This window comes from Gymnoscopelus braueri (assembly GCF_963280865.1).
Source record: "Gymnoscopelus braueri genome assembly, chromosome: 10".
NCBI lineage: Eukaryota > Metazoa > Chordata > Actinopteri > Myctophiformes > Myctophidae > Gymnoscopelus > Gymnoscopelus braueri.
The window spans coordinates 44244971-44258895 of NC_137611.1; the positions used below are offsets into that span (position 1 = coordinate 44244971).

At 39.0% G+C, this 13925-nt stretch overlaps 2 protein-coding genes across 2 annotated transcripts in view; one reads left to right on the top strand and one right to left on the bottom strand.

The window, feature by feature from the left end:
* Positions 1-3213: 3213 nt before the first annotated feature.
* Positions 3214-8969, bottom strand: dusp28 (dual specificity phosphatase 28). The gene is made up of 4 exons (XM_080439364.1): positions 8430-8969; positions 7594-7839; positions 6601-6717; positions 3214-4543 (listed from the first exon to the last, which is right to left on the bottom strand). Exons 1-4 carry the CDS (start codon positions 8445-8447, stop codon positions 4448-4450), a joined length of 477 nt encoding a protein of 158 aa, XP_080295490.1. The 5' UTR covers positions 8448-8969; the 3' UTR covers positions 3214-4447.
* Positions 8970-11621: 2652 nt separating this feature from the next.
* wdr33 (WD repeat domain 33) overlaps positions 11622-13925 on the top strand; it is a 34200-nt gene continuing 31896 nt past the window's right edge. Inside the window, exon 1 of the mRNA XM_080439368.1 lies at positions 11622-11813. The gene's annotated coding sequence lies outside the window, so the exon portion shown is untranslated. The remainder of the gene's footprint in view (positions 11814-13925) is intronic.

The following is a 13925-nucleotide window of genomic DNA, read 5'->3' on the forward strand; positions in this document are numbered from 1 at the left end:
TGGAGTGTTGCAATTCTTGAGCAGATTTATTTTAAATTGTGGCCATGACATTTCAGTAAGTCCAGTTTTGATGTCAATATGTTCAAATAATGCGCAAATAAGTTTTGCTTCAATTCGGGAAGCTTAAATATTTTCGAAGGCATTTGGAAGGCCTTTTTAGAATCGGCCTCAGGTCTAACTGGGTTAACACTTTAAAGCTCAGCTGGTTCACTTAAAGTATGTCACCGTTGTATCTTTAAACATAGCAGTAGAATACATTCGTACCACCTTCTCTCATGACATATCCTCTGTAGTAACTCTAACCCCTTGGGGTACATGTACCCCCATTTGAGAAACAATGCACTAAGGCCCTGGTCTTCAAAGTCCGGGGTCGTCCAGCTAAATAGTTTGGTTGCATTTGTTCACTTTCAGAGTTAAATTAACAAGGATTTTACAGTAACTAGATCGCAGTCCCAGAGATAAGAAATCATATCAAATGGGGTCCGTGGGCTAATATATCAAACTGGGGGGGGCTTCCATTTAAAAAGGTTGCGAACCGCTGCACTAAGAAGCCCTCACACACATCCTAGCCATTTTCTACACCTTCTCCCTGTTTGATCTCACCAGTCCCAGAAGCAACTTAGGAAAAGACCTCCTACACGATAGAGATGTAAAACAGTTTTCTAATTAAAACAATTACTCTCTAAAAGGTATGTCTGTTTTTCTTTCCTGTTAATGCTGTCTTTATTCCATCACAAAGAGATTCACATATCTTGGAAACTACTTGCGAGATTTTCATGGAATTTGCTGAGCATGTTCAAGCTCTACTGAGGTTACCGATTTTAATGACTGCATGGCCTTTGCTCTAGTGTGCCACCCTTAGGCCAAATCCTCAAATGTAATTCTTCTGTTAGCCTGAATTCTTGTGAGCCTTTGACATTTCCTCCAGTGCCACCCTTATGCCACGATACAACTTGTTTTCTGTTTTAATGCACTTAGTAGTGTTTTAATCATATACTGTAGGTTAATGATTCAGAATAGTGTACAAAGCTGCCAGACTATTCTTGCACTAATATTTTTTTTCTTGCCCCAAAATGGCATAAAGCTGTTCCGGGTGGACTCTAGGGCTGCACCTGTATAATTTTCAGTCACTCTAAATTTAAAAAAATAGTTAAATGGCCAATATATACTGCAAATGAAGTAATGTTTGCTAGCAGTGTGAATGCAGAATAAGCCTTAGCCAGTCCAGTCCAGCCCCCCCCACACACACACACACACACAAACAATAAGAAATAAATAAACATACTAATGGACACACAACCTTTATTTGATTGTATTTCAAGACATACAATTGAGAAAATGACATCTGTTTTTGTCCACAACATAATAATGACATTTTTCTTATAAAGCCCTGATTATGAATTATGCAAATCACCTTTAGCACCACCTATTTTCAAGAAGGAAAGGCCAGTAATTAATACAGTTAATCCATAGATACACACTGGATATACTGTGACGCTATCAGGCCTTTATGCCTGTTAGCCCCACAAACGTATTCATTCTTAAACATTGTATGTAATTCAACAGGTGGACAGGCTGGTTAAATTATGACATTTGCTGGTTTTTTTATTTATTTATTTTACTTTTATTCATAGAGGTAATCTCATTGACACCAGATGTCTCATTCTCAAGAGACCTGGTCAGACAGTAACCCATGGTTATTCATGTGTATCTATGTTTAGCCTATATTCATACTGTTAGCTTATGCTTGCCTCTTCAAGCTTAGCAAGCTTGGTTCTTAAACTCTTTCATGTAAAAATTTGAGGTTCTTTTCTGATGGTTATTCAGTGGTTTAATGTTATAGGGCTGGGCGATATGAACTAAATAAAATATCATCTTGATTTTGACCAAATATCTTATCACTATTGTGACGACGATAACATGAAACCTTTTTATTTCATTATAAAATAAGACTCAAGTGATTATAACTAGGAAAAGACTTATGCCATATCACAATATTACGATGTCCAAAATCCCAGATGATATCTAGTCTCATATCACAATATCAATATAATATCTATATATTGCCCAGCCCTAGGTACATTACTATAAACATTCAAATCACTGCACAACAGCAGCAGAAGGTAAGGCCTGTGTTTACACATTATGCTGAAGACATACAGTATAACGCAAATCAGTAGAAGCTTATTGATCTATTGTAACTAGAATAGGTTATCAGCTACCTGGCTTTTTAAACTCTAAAAGTAAGCTCATATTTCACAGTATGCCGCGTAAATGTATCTGCCCACAGTAAGAGACAAACTAATTCAAAGGCAAAGACTATCTTGATTTTTTTCTAAACCATATTTCCTGGTCAGCCACTGTGGTCAGTGCTCTGCTCCTGTGTGCTAAAAATGAAATGACAGAAATATGTACGCCAAGCAGATTACGTCATTGCATAAATCTGTGTGTACCTTGAGCTATAGATACACGTAATCTGAATAAGTCTAGTCGAAACCAAACTTGTATATGGATCTACCACTATTATATCATTAAGCTGTATCTGATGGCTTGTGTACTAGTATTTACCTGAGTACAACGTATTGCTATAGTAGCTATTCCATGCATTTATCTAACAGGGGTTTTATATATTTGATGGCTCTTTGTACATATGTAGCGCTATACGCTATTGCGTATACCAATACATGGATAGTAGATCAAGTTCACCCATAGCTGCTGTAATGGCATCAATCTAGCATTTTAAGGACCTCATTCCAAAGCAATACTTTTCTCTGTTTTGGAAGAAAAAAGAGAGTTTGGCGACTTCTTTAGGTTCTATGCAGACATCTCTTTCATCAACTACATTGAGACCAGTGATTGTTTTTGTCAGAGAAGCAGTTGGGGTGTGTGACTTGTAATTAACCCATTAAGACCTTAGGCCGATTCTACAAATGTCTCCTAAATCCCAACAGTATTCTGAAAAGAAACGTATGTTTCTATATCAGTGGTGCTCAATCTTTTTCATGTCAAGGACCCCCAAAATGATATGTATTTGGCCACCGACTCCCATCTCAAAATATTTAATTCCAGGGACCCCCAGAAGCAAAGATTTGAGTAAAAAATGTTAGCATTAAAATAATATATATATTCAAAGATTTGCACACATTTTCACGATTTTTCAAAAATAGCAGATCTACAAGCTCGTAGCGCGTCGTCCTAGACGCTGCAAACAGAACCACGGCTGAAGGTCAAAACTAATAATGCTAATGGCTCCACAGTGTTCTGCCTAAACGCGTCATCATTCTGTAAAGGTGCTTCTATGCAGAGGTAAAAGCTGACACCGCTACGGTACAGCACAGCAATTACTCTGAAAGGCAAGGAGAGGGATAAAAAGACAATGACAAACAGCTGCGGTGAAGTCAATTCTGTGGTATGAGTAAAAAGAAACCCTCTTGGTCATCAGAGAATGATGAATCATTTTGTCAAGGCAAAGGTCAAGTTCTTCTACCCTACAGTATGTACTGTATTACGTTTCTCTCCCTTCATTTATGCTGTGTCACGGTGTGTTCCCACTGTCCCCTTGTTATGAAGACAAAGTTCTGCCTGGAGTGCTTTTTCTGAAAATGAAAGACATCCTCCACCTACATATATCTGCATATCACAACCGTCCAGGAGGTCCATCTGGACTAAGCTGGTTTGAAAGCTTTACTCCGGGCTATTAAAGGGACAATTTGAATACCTGTTGCGGAGGGTAAAGCCAGCAGTCTCGAGACAGCAGACACAGTTTATCGTGATTGGTCAGCTGTTAAAAAGCAGCCCACGTCATGTACACTGTACAGTATGTGCCTTTCTTAAAAAGTTAAACTATTCTCTCAACTTTTGAATACGCTCAGCTCTGCCAAAAAAAAAAGCACAACGACCAGCACCTTTTAGAGGTGGCCCCTGTTGCAGTATGCGGTCACCTTATAGTCATTTTTCATAGGCTTTAAGGTAAAAAGGCGGCGCCTATTTTTGTTTAGCGGAACTGGTACTGTGCTGCATCTTGGCGTGACAAGGTCAAACCAAACAAAATGCCATTTCGTTGTACACCCGCGCAGGTAAGGGGAACCCAGATATGTGCTTGCAAACACCGTCAACCTTCTCTTTAAGCACCTAGATGAAAAGCTGATTCCTTTATGGAGGTGAAGAGCACAGTTTGAGGAGGACAACATGGGAGGTCTTTTTCACATGGAAAAAGCCTGCAAGGTCGAAACGTCGTATCATTGCTGCTGTGCTGTGAATACAATTGGAGCATTTAAAAGTGAGTTGCGAGCCCCCATCTTGTTTTTCAGGTCCTTTAACTTGGACATCGTGTAGTAGGCTTTGGGTGAGCACACATGTTGGAAAAGAAGGTTTAGTAAGATTGTCTCTATAGGGGAGGAACATCCAAGCAGTAATCTCTGTGGATTTACTGGTTGGGTGCTGAATCCTATCTGTGTCTCTTTTTCAGCTCTTGTTCGTATCTCTCCAGCTGAGCCATGAAGCCAGGGTTGGGGTCGATCACATGACGAGCCGTCTTCACTTTCTGAAACAGAGGAAGGGATCAGTACATTGAGTTATTACTACTACCACTACCAGTGTCATGCCCATAGAAACAGAGACGGCATCTGCCCACTCTTCACGTTTGGGGTAAAAAATAATAATAATAAAACAATAGACTATTGTCTATTGTTTTTTTGTTACTCGCGACCCTTAAAAATTGAGGGCCTCCTGATCCCTAAGCACGGCCCTGGTCTTCAATAGTACATGATGTGTTCGAGAGTGTACAAACGGAACCAAATGGACCCGTCTTTCACATACTCATGCACATACTACTGGTGATTGATTGTACATTATACCGGTATCTCTATATTTATTCATATCTAACTTCTTATCTTATTTTAACTAGTGTTCCACTTGTGCTGTAGCCTACCTGTTCCCTTATAACTGACTGTATCTTTGTTTCATCCTTACTGTGGTGCTGCTATGACAACTGAATTTCACTTGGGTTCAAGTCTGTCTGTCTGTCTGTCTGTCTGTCTGTCTGTCTGTCTGTCTGTCTGTCTGTCTGTCTGTCTGTCTGTCTGTCTGTCTGTCTGTCTGTATGTCTATCTTGGAGTTAACACCGGTTTTACTGGGTAAAGTACACGTCTATCAAATAGTGTTGATTTTCTTAAACTACTTCAAGCTTTAATGTTAGCTGCAGATGCCCTTATCGTGGTCTTACTGTAGCCTACATCACTGTACGTCAGCAGAGGCCCGCCTCCAGATACATGATGAGTCAGCGGCCAGCGGGTATGTTCATTATTGAGGACACCTTGTGTCAGGATATATGGCTGTCATTGAGATCCAAACTATGACTTTGCATCATTACAGCACAGGCTTTCTAAGCCAGTGAGTTTTCAGCAGTGGTGGACAAAGTACTCTAATTTTTTTACTCAAGTAAATGTATCAATACCACAATCTAGGAATACTCTGTTACAAGTAAAGGTCCGGTACAAAAAATTTACTTGAGTAAAAGTACAAAACTATTGAGATCAAAATATACTTAAAGTACCAAAAGTAAAAGTACTCATTATGCAGAATGGCCCATTTCATATATTTATTAAATCTTTATTTACCAGGTAGACCTCACTGAGATATGCAATGTTTTCTTTTACGAGAGGGACCTGGCCAAGTGCCCTCTTGGCACAATAAAACCAATATACTCTACAATACATAGCCTACTGAATAAAAGAGGCAATTTAAGGCAAACAAATAAAATAGCAAGTCTTTCTGAAAGGTGTTCCATGCAAAGGGGGCAGCATATTTTAAAGCTTTTTTTACTTGGCTCAATTTGCTCATAATAAATTCTCACAATAGTGCAATGGCTCTCAAAATAGGGTGCACAATGATTCTCAGCATCACAATGTTTATGTTCAAATACAGAAATAAATGATTCCCCTAATACCTTATGTCAGTCCCTGATCCAGTGATGGAAAGTAACTAAGTCTATATTTACTCAATTAGGCTACTGTATTTACTTAAGATCAATTCTGAGGTGCTTTTTATTGGATATTTCAATTTCTCGATACTTCTACTCTACCACATTTCAAAGGCAACATTGTACTTTTGACTACACAACAGTTTTTTTGACAGGTTTAGATGTTGCAGATATTGATTCTGAATACAAAACATGAATTAAGTGATAAATAATGATGTATTACTATGTCAAATTGGCCAGTCTGCATGTTGAGTAGCCTATGTTTTCTTTTGGTTCTGTACATTTTGATGCCAACACATGCATCTGTCCTTTTACTCAAGTAACATTTTGAATACAGTACTTTTACATTTTTTGGTGTGAAAATGGGACATTCCACAGAATGAGTACTTTCAACTTTTGGTTCATTTTGACGTTGGTGAGTTCTATGTCTTCATTTGGTAGCCTACTGTATATTTTGATGCCAATACATGTATCTGTCCTACTAGGTATTTATTTCTACTTTAAAATCTGAGTAGACTACTTCATCTTCCACCACTGACCATCAGACAGCAGCTATTTGCATGATGGGGGTCCCTTGCCTGGACCACCACCAGAGCTCTCATGAGTCTCTCCCACCCTACCTGCAAAGCGTCCTTAAGCGACATCTGGCGGTGCTTCATGAGATAGGCCACACACACGGTGGCGGAGCGGCTGCGGCCGTTCTTGCAGTACACCACGCTGTGGCCGCCGCGCACCGCCTGAAGTGATTGATTGAAATACTTTATTTAGAAAGACATGGGAGAAAAAGTAAGCACATGGAAGTACTAGTCTAACAACGGTGGTTCTCAACAACACACCACCAGTGGTCCTTGGGGGGAGGGGGGGGGGGGGGGGGTCGCCAGCAAAATTAGTTAAAGGAGTAGTTCACCCAAAAGATTGCTTATTTTCTATCAATTGCACAACACATGAAGCCTTGAATTAATGATTTTTTTTCCCAAGTTTTTGTCGCATTCCTAAGCTAATAATTTGATTCCTGTCTCCTACCGGCTAATGTATCCAGTAGGAGACACAAAGTAGATTATTTGTGTCTCCTACCGGAAATACACCCAGTCATCAAATTATTGGCTTAGGAATGCGACAAAAACAAAAACAAATCCATGAATTCAAGGCTTCATGGGGTGGGCAATTGAAAGAAAATAAGTAACTCCTCCTTTAACATCCCGTTACAATCATTTTTACCACTCAGCTTTGGCTATTCAAAAATAGCAGATCTACAAGCTCATAGCGCGGCACCAAGTGCCGCGCTATGAGCTTGTAGATCTGCTATTTTTGAAAAATCTTGAAAATGTGTGCACATCTTTGAATATATATATATTTTTGAAGCGAACCATTTTTAACACATATCTTTGCTTCTGGGGGGGGGGGGGTCCCTGGAACAAAATATTTTCAGATGGGGGTCCGCGGCCAAAAATGTATATCAATTTAGGGGTCCTTGGCTTGAAAAAGGTTGAAAACCACTGGTTTACAATACAAGGTCATAAAAGCCCATAAAAGCCAACGGCTTGTTTCAAATGAGATCCCCAGGCTATACTCAAATCATGGTGACATTAAAAAAAAAACAGACAGATATACACCTCCTTCTGGATGGCGTCGGCGGAGCGGTCGAAGTGGCGGTACAGGTCCTCGTTGGGGTCGTCGTAGACGGGGATCCGAAGCGTCCCGACCACGGATGATGAAGATGATGATGATGATGTTGATGATGCTGATGCGGGGAACGGCTGCTTCTTGGAGACGTTGATGCAGAGTGTCACCGCCTCCTGCTGGAGAAGCTCGTCACTGCAGGCCGAGCGAGCGTTGCTGATGAACAGGTGCTTGGTCACCTTTTTGTGCACAGTGCAGTGGTGGTGTGGGGGAAAAGTACTCGCGTCATGTTTTTACTTAAGTAAAAGTATCGATACTGTCGTTTTCTACATCAATACAATGTAGAAATACACAATACACAAAGTAAAAGTCTGGAATTCTAAATTTACTTGAGTAAAAGTACAAAAGTATTGGTATCAAACTCAAAATTTACTTAAAGTAGAAAGTAGGCTACTCATTGTGCAGAATGTCCCGTTTCACATGTTTTCAATTGTATAAAAAATCTTTTGAAAATAGCAGATCTACTGTACAAGCTCACAATGCCTGTGAGCTTAGATCGGGCCATTTTCAAATGGCCGAAATCTATGTAAGGCTGAAGTGGTTAATGTATGTTTTGTAATAATAATCAAAATCTACAAAGTAACTTTAAAGTTTTCAAATAATTGTAGTGCCGTAAAAGTACAATATTTGCCTCTGAGATGCAGTGGAGTAGAAGTAAAAGTAGCCTACTGAAAATTAGCCTACATACTACTCCAGTAAAGTAAAAAGAAATACTTGTGCCTAAGTACAGTACTTGAGTAAATGTACTCAGTTACTTTACACCACTGACCTTGCACAGCTGCAGCATGGTGGTCCCGAACCGACTGCTTCTAATGTGAGCTGTCCGCTGATGTGACTGAGACAGCCAACTCTGGACCCCTATGTACGAGTGTCTTTTGGTCTAGAATCCAATGCTACTCTCTTGATCTTGTGTCTCCCTCTCAGCTGTCAAATTGTACTACTATACTATCAAAATAAAGGCAGAAAAAGCCAAAAATACAAAAGAAATGTCTATTTAAAATAGCCTACATTGTTTCCCCCTCATATATGGCTACTCTCACTAGGGACTCAATTAAATGTCCATCCCAAAAGGTTTAAGAGTATTTCTATGCCCACTTTGTCCATTCTTTTTTACAGTCTATGTTCTAATAGCACTAACTTCACATGCACTGTGTCACTCTACCAGACAGTCACATCACATCTGCCAAGCATATACAGTATCCCTGTAGGCTATGACCTGTCACACACATGCTATTTATGTATCATATATAAAGATATTGTACATATCTCCTCCAGCCTGTGAAATGAAGGGGTTGTTTAGTTAATCTGCTCCAGCCTGCCTCTAACCTCTGTGCCAAACAGTAAGCTGGCTATATTTACCATAGGAACAGGATAGGGTAGGCATTCCCTGGGTCTTAGTGCTAGCCTTGTTTAAAGGATATTTCACTTTCAAACATGTTTGGGGTCATTTTAACGTCTACTCTGGCTTTTGTGAGCACCCCGGAGAGTTTTTAAGTTGCTTGATTCAGTATTTAGATATTCATTAACAGGCACGCCCCCTTCCCATAACTTCAAACTCCATTTTAACCATGTTGGATTCATTGAAAACACCCGTCCTTGGTTCTGGTGACTGATATTGTCCTTCTAATGTGTGGGGAGACTATGTTTTTTCAATAAAAATGTTCATCTATTTTATTTAATTTTTTCATTATTCTTTTATTTTTTACATTAAAAAATATAAAAAATAAATTAAAGGAATAATTGAAACAACATGGTCTCCTCACTCATTAGAAGGGCAAAAACTGTCTGGGGTGCTCACAAAAGCCAGAGTAGACGTTAAAATTGCCCCAAACATTAACAACCAGTTAGTATTGTTTATGGGAAATTCCATGTTAACGGTTAGCGGTTTGCGCTAGCGTGCTATCACTAACAGCGACAAACAGGAGGGGCGGGCTGTTTTCCCTTCCGAGGCGACAATATGCATGACGTCAGAGTGGTTCGGTACTGAGACTAAATATGTCCCAAAGAGCGAATTCAAACACTTAACAGCTAAATTGTGTATGAAATTGGACACGTGGTCTGCTAGAACATAGCTACTACCCAGATGAGGGTCCTACCAAGGACGCAGAGAGCATTTTGGAACCAAAGGATGCGTTCCTTGCGTGTGCGCATTTGCGGGTTTTTTTACCAGGTTTGTTACTTTTTTGGGTGTTTTTGATACATTAAAGGTAGGGTAAGTGATATTTTTTGGTTAAAACAAAAAGTATTTTGTTAAAAGGTTAAAGCACCATATTCTGATAGTAATTGCATTGCTATAGACTGTTTGTTCAGTAACAAGAGTCTACATGTCTCTCCAGCTCTTAATAAACAGAAAATACATTTTCCGGTATGTGTCAAAATCTCAGCCAATCAGGAGAAAGTACCCATTTTTAAGCTTCATTTTTATAGTGTTCCAGTTCCAATTTTGCCTGCTCATTTCTTAGTGTCATCACTTCCAATTTCACTTGTTTAATCTATATCCTGATGAGTTCTCTATCCTGATTGGATAAAATTGGAAATGAAACTGAAACTGAAACGAAAATGCATTTTCTGTTTTATAAAGAGCTGGAGAGACAAGGAGACTCCTTTTACTGAACAAACACACTATAGCAATGAGTACTATCAGAATATAGAGCTATTTAACACTTATTTTAACCAAAGAAAATCACTTACCCTACCTTTAATTCGGTTAATTCGGTTAATTGTCTTATTATCTGTTTGTTATTATGCCTTAATAACGGAGTGATAGCCTATTTGAAGACTTTCCCTGTACCTTTATGAATTGATGTAGGCTATTTTCTTAAATGATATATAATAATAATGTAAATATAATATGTATTAATATTGCTTGTTTAAAATATATATATTTACCTATTTTTTGTAAGAGTTGTGCCATTTTTCTTAGTCTCATACAATCTATATATTTGTTGATGATTATGAGTGTTATCTTTGTTAGTTTATATGTTTTATATTTTTCTTCATTGCGATAAAAAATAAAATAATGTTCACCCGTGATGTCTGGTTTCTGCACGTGACACTATGAGTCTTTATCTGCTGCAAATTGTGTCTCTACTTGCACAAGATGCATTTCTGCCTAATTTATTTATATTTTTTACCATGTATATTTGACATATGACATTGTGCCTTTGTGACATGTTATCTCTTGTCATCTGATTCTGACTTTGTTTTCCTTGTTTCTTTCTTTGCTTTTTCATTAATAGCCTCACTAATTTCTTCAATTTCACCCACTCTTTCACACCCCAAAACCTGTGATGATGCATGTGAATGGATACAGGACAGGTGGGCACTAGGGACATCTGGGCACCTCGATGTAAAATTGGCTATTTTGTCCAAAATGTTAGAAATTGTAATATTGGAAAAATGGTCTTAAGTAGGCTAATGTAAGTATACATGATGTGAACTTGCACCATGCATCATTATCAGACTTAATTGTATCCTTCAACTTCTTGTTTATGCCCCAAAATGGTGGATAGGTACAGGTTTTGTAGAAATTTGTAGAAATATTAGACTTTAATTGTCGAATGTTTAAGCATGTTTTAATCATTTACTTTATTTTAAAACATTTTTCAAATATTGATTTTTTTAACATTTGGGGAGAAAAATAGGCAATTTAACACCGAAGTGCCCACTCTTTCTTGGTGCCAACCTATCCTGTTACCATGTAGAACGCTTCATTAAAAGTCGACGTTGTTCACTTTGAAGAAGAAAACTACATTTCCTGTAGTTGACGTCAGGACGTCATGACGCTCTCACGCTGTTGCCAGACGAAAGTCGACGTTGTTCACTTTGAAGAAGAAAACTACATTTCCTGTAGTTGACGTCAGGACGTCATGACGCACTCACGCTGTTGCCAGACGTACGGTCAAAAAAAAAATAGCAAAGAACATAAAGTTCCATGATGCATTGCGCTCAGTGAGGACAAGAAGCATCGAGGAGGAAGCGTCGACATGGAGTCCATAGCTGCGGGTGGCTAGAAAGTGGCAAATAAATTATAAACACTGACTTTTATATGGTTGTTCTTCAAAAAAAAAAATATATATACGAATATTTGTTTAAAGACAGAAGAACGTATCTCGCTAATTATTAGCTAAAACTCTGCATTGGAATATTGTTGGTGAGTTGTTGTAATCTTAGCAAGCGCGTTGTTGTTGTATAAATGACACTTCTTCCAACCGGGGCCGCCATTTATAAAATTGAACAAAAACAAAACACGGAACTGACCCAGGGTTCTATACCGACCCCAGGGTTAATGTAGGGTTTAAGTGGCTTTACACGGGGTCTCCTCTCCGGTCCACGGTGTCGTTGGGTTCGGTTAAATGGGCTTTTCCTTTCCCCCCAATCCTGGTTTAGCTACATGCTAATGCTAGCTACACACACACACACACACACACACACACACACACGGGGCTAAAACATGTTAGCATCAGCTACAACATGGTGGTGAAGGAAGAGAAACGTTCAAATCTAAACTCTTGAGGCTGTACAAATGGAAACAAAATGACCCTTAAGGCAGTGGCAAATTGATATGTTTTTGGCCGCGTAGACCCCATCTGATTGATTGATGTACTTTATTTAGTGAGACATGAGAACAACAGTACATGGAAGTGCAAATTCACAATACAAGGTCTACTAAACTGGAAGTCTCATAAAGCACTACTCTTGTTTAAAAGCACTGCCATGTGCACTGCACCAATGCCATAAGCTTGTTAATCTGGAAATGTTTTGTGCCAGGGGCAGGGACCCCCAAAAGAGATTTATGCAAAACAAAAACAAAATCAAGATTATTTCAAATCTGCTCATGTTTCGGAAATATTCCTAAAAATTGCAGATGTACAATCTTGCAGTGTGCTGTGAGCTTGTAGATCTGCTATTTTTTTAATGGACAAAGTATAAATGCATAAAGTGGTTTAAATGATTGTGATGCTACATTAACTACTTTCGCTGGGGACCCCCTGGTGTCCCCCCCCCCCCCCCCCCTCAATGACCCCTGGGGATCCCCGGACCCCACTTTGAGAACCAATGCCATAAGGGTCCATTTGTACAGCCTCAGAGTTACAGACCTGTTTTAGTTAAAACAAGACATGTAAACCATAGCCCTATGGGACACATTAGATTTTAACACTTAATTTGGGGGGCTGTCCATTTATTTATTAAGCTGCAACCTGTAACTTTTACAACCTACCCAGGGGGAGATTCGAACTCCACGTGGAAAACCAAACTTGCACAGCTCATGCAAGAAGCATGAGCATTATGAGCTTCAGACAGTACTGCACTTGTCAACCAGTAGGTGTCCTATCTGAGACCAGGGTCTGCATTTCTCAATGGAAGGATATGGAGACCACCTCCAACCACGGCAGATGTTCTAGTTCTATTAACTTACTTTCTGCCATGTAGATTGGCTACAATAACGATTTATTCATTAACATAAGTTACTGTTTGCAGCTTTAAATGAACATTTGGGCCAAGGAGAGGCTGTTTAGATAACCACTGTTGTGCTGGAGCAAAAACAGCCAGACTGAACATCCTAACGTTGCAGTGCGGTCTGGGAACATACTGTAACTTGCACTAGTATTGGCTTTAGGTAAATAAATACCCTAATTGACTGTCCACACCGAGCACAATAACTATGAATATATCCTTTTAAAAGTCGTTCTAACTCAAGTGGATGCCAAAGTATTTATATTGTCAGTGCTTGGTGTGGGCAGTAAATTTTTCACTAGTTAACACACTAGTCACACTGTACAGAACACCGATCATACAATGTAGTTTACGAATTACTAGTTAGGTACTTCGGTTACATTACACAGCAACGTAATAAACACAAGTTGGCCCTAGGTCCATTGAATTTCACTGTGTATAAGTAACATTGAAATTGTATGTTAAATTGTTTCCCTTCCTAATCGGGATGGAAAGAATGATTTAACTTCCTGATCATGTTCAAATGATAGTCTTTGTGCATTGTTTCTGGAACTAATTGTTTCTCAAAGTTATACTGTTTACTGTACCTTAAACGTGTCACTGTTTGATGTAACAATGCATTTTTTATGTCTTTTGATTATTGCATTGGTGATTGATTGTACAGTATGTTGTCATGCTTTTGTTGTGAAGGATTTGGCGCCGTCTAATAATCAGTTTTCTCTCAGGGATGATATGGGGCAGCTCAATACTTGGCATCAAAGACCACAAACTGCTACAGTGTAGAAGCAGTGCTTTACTTGTGGTGACA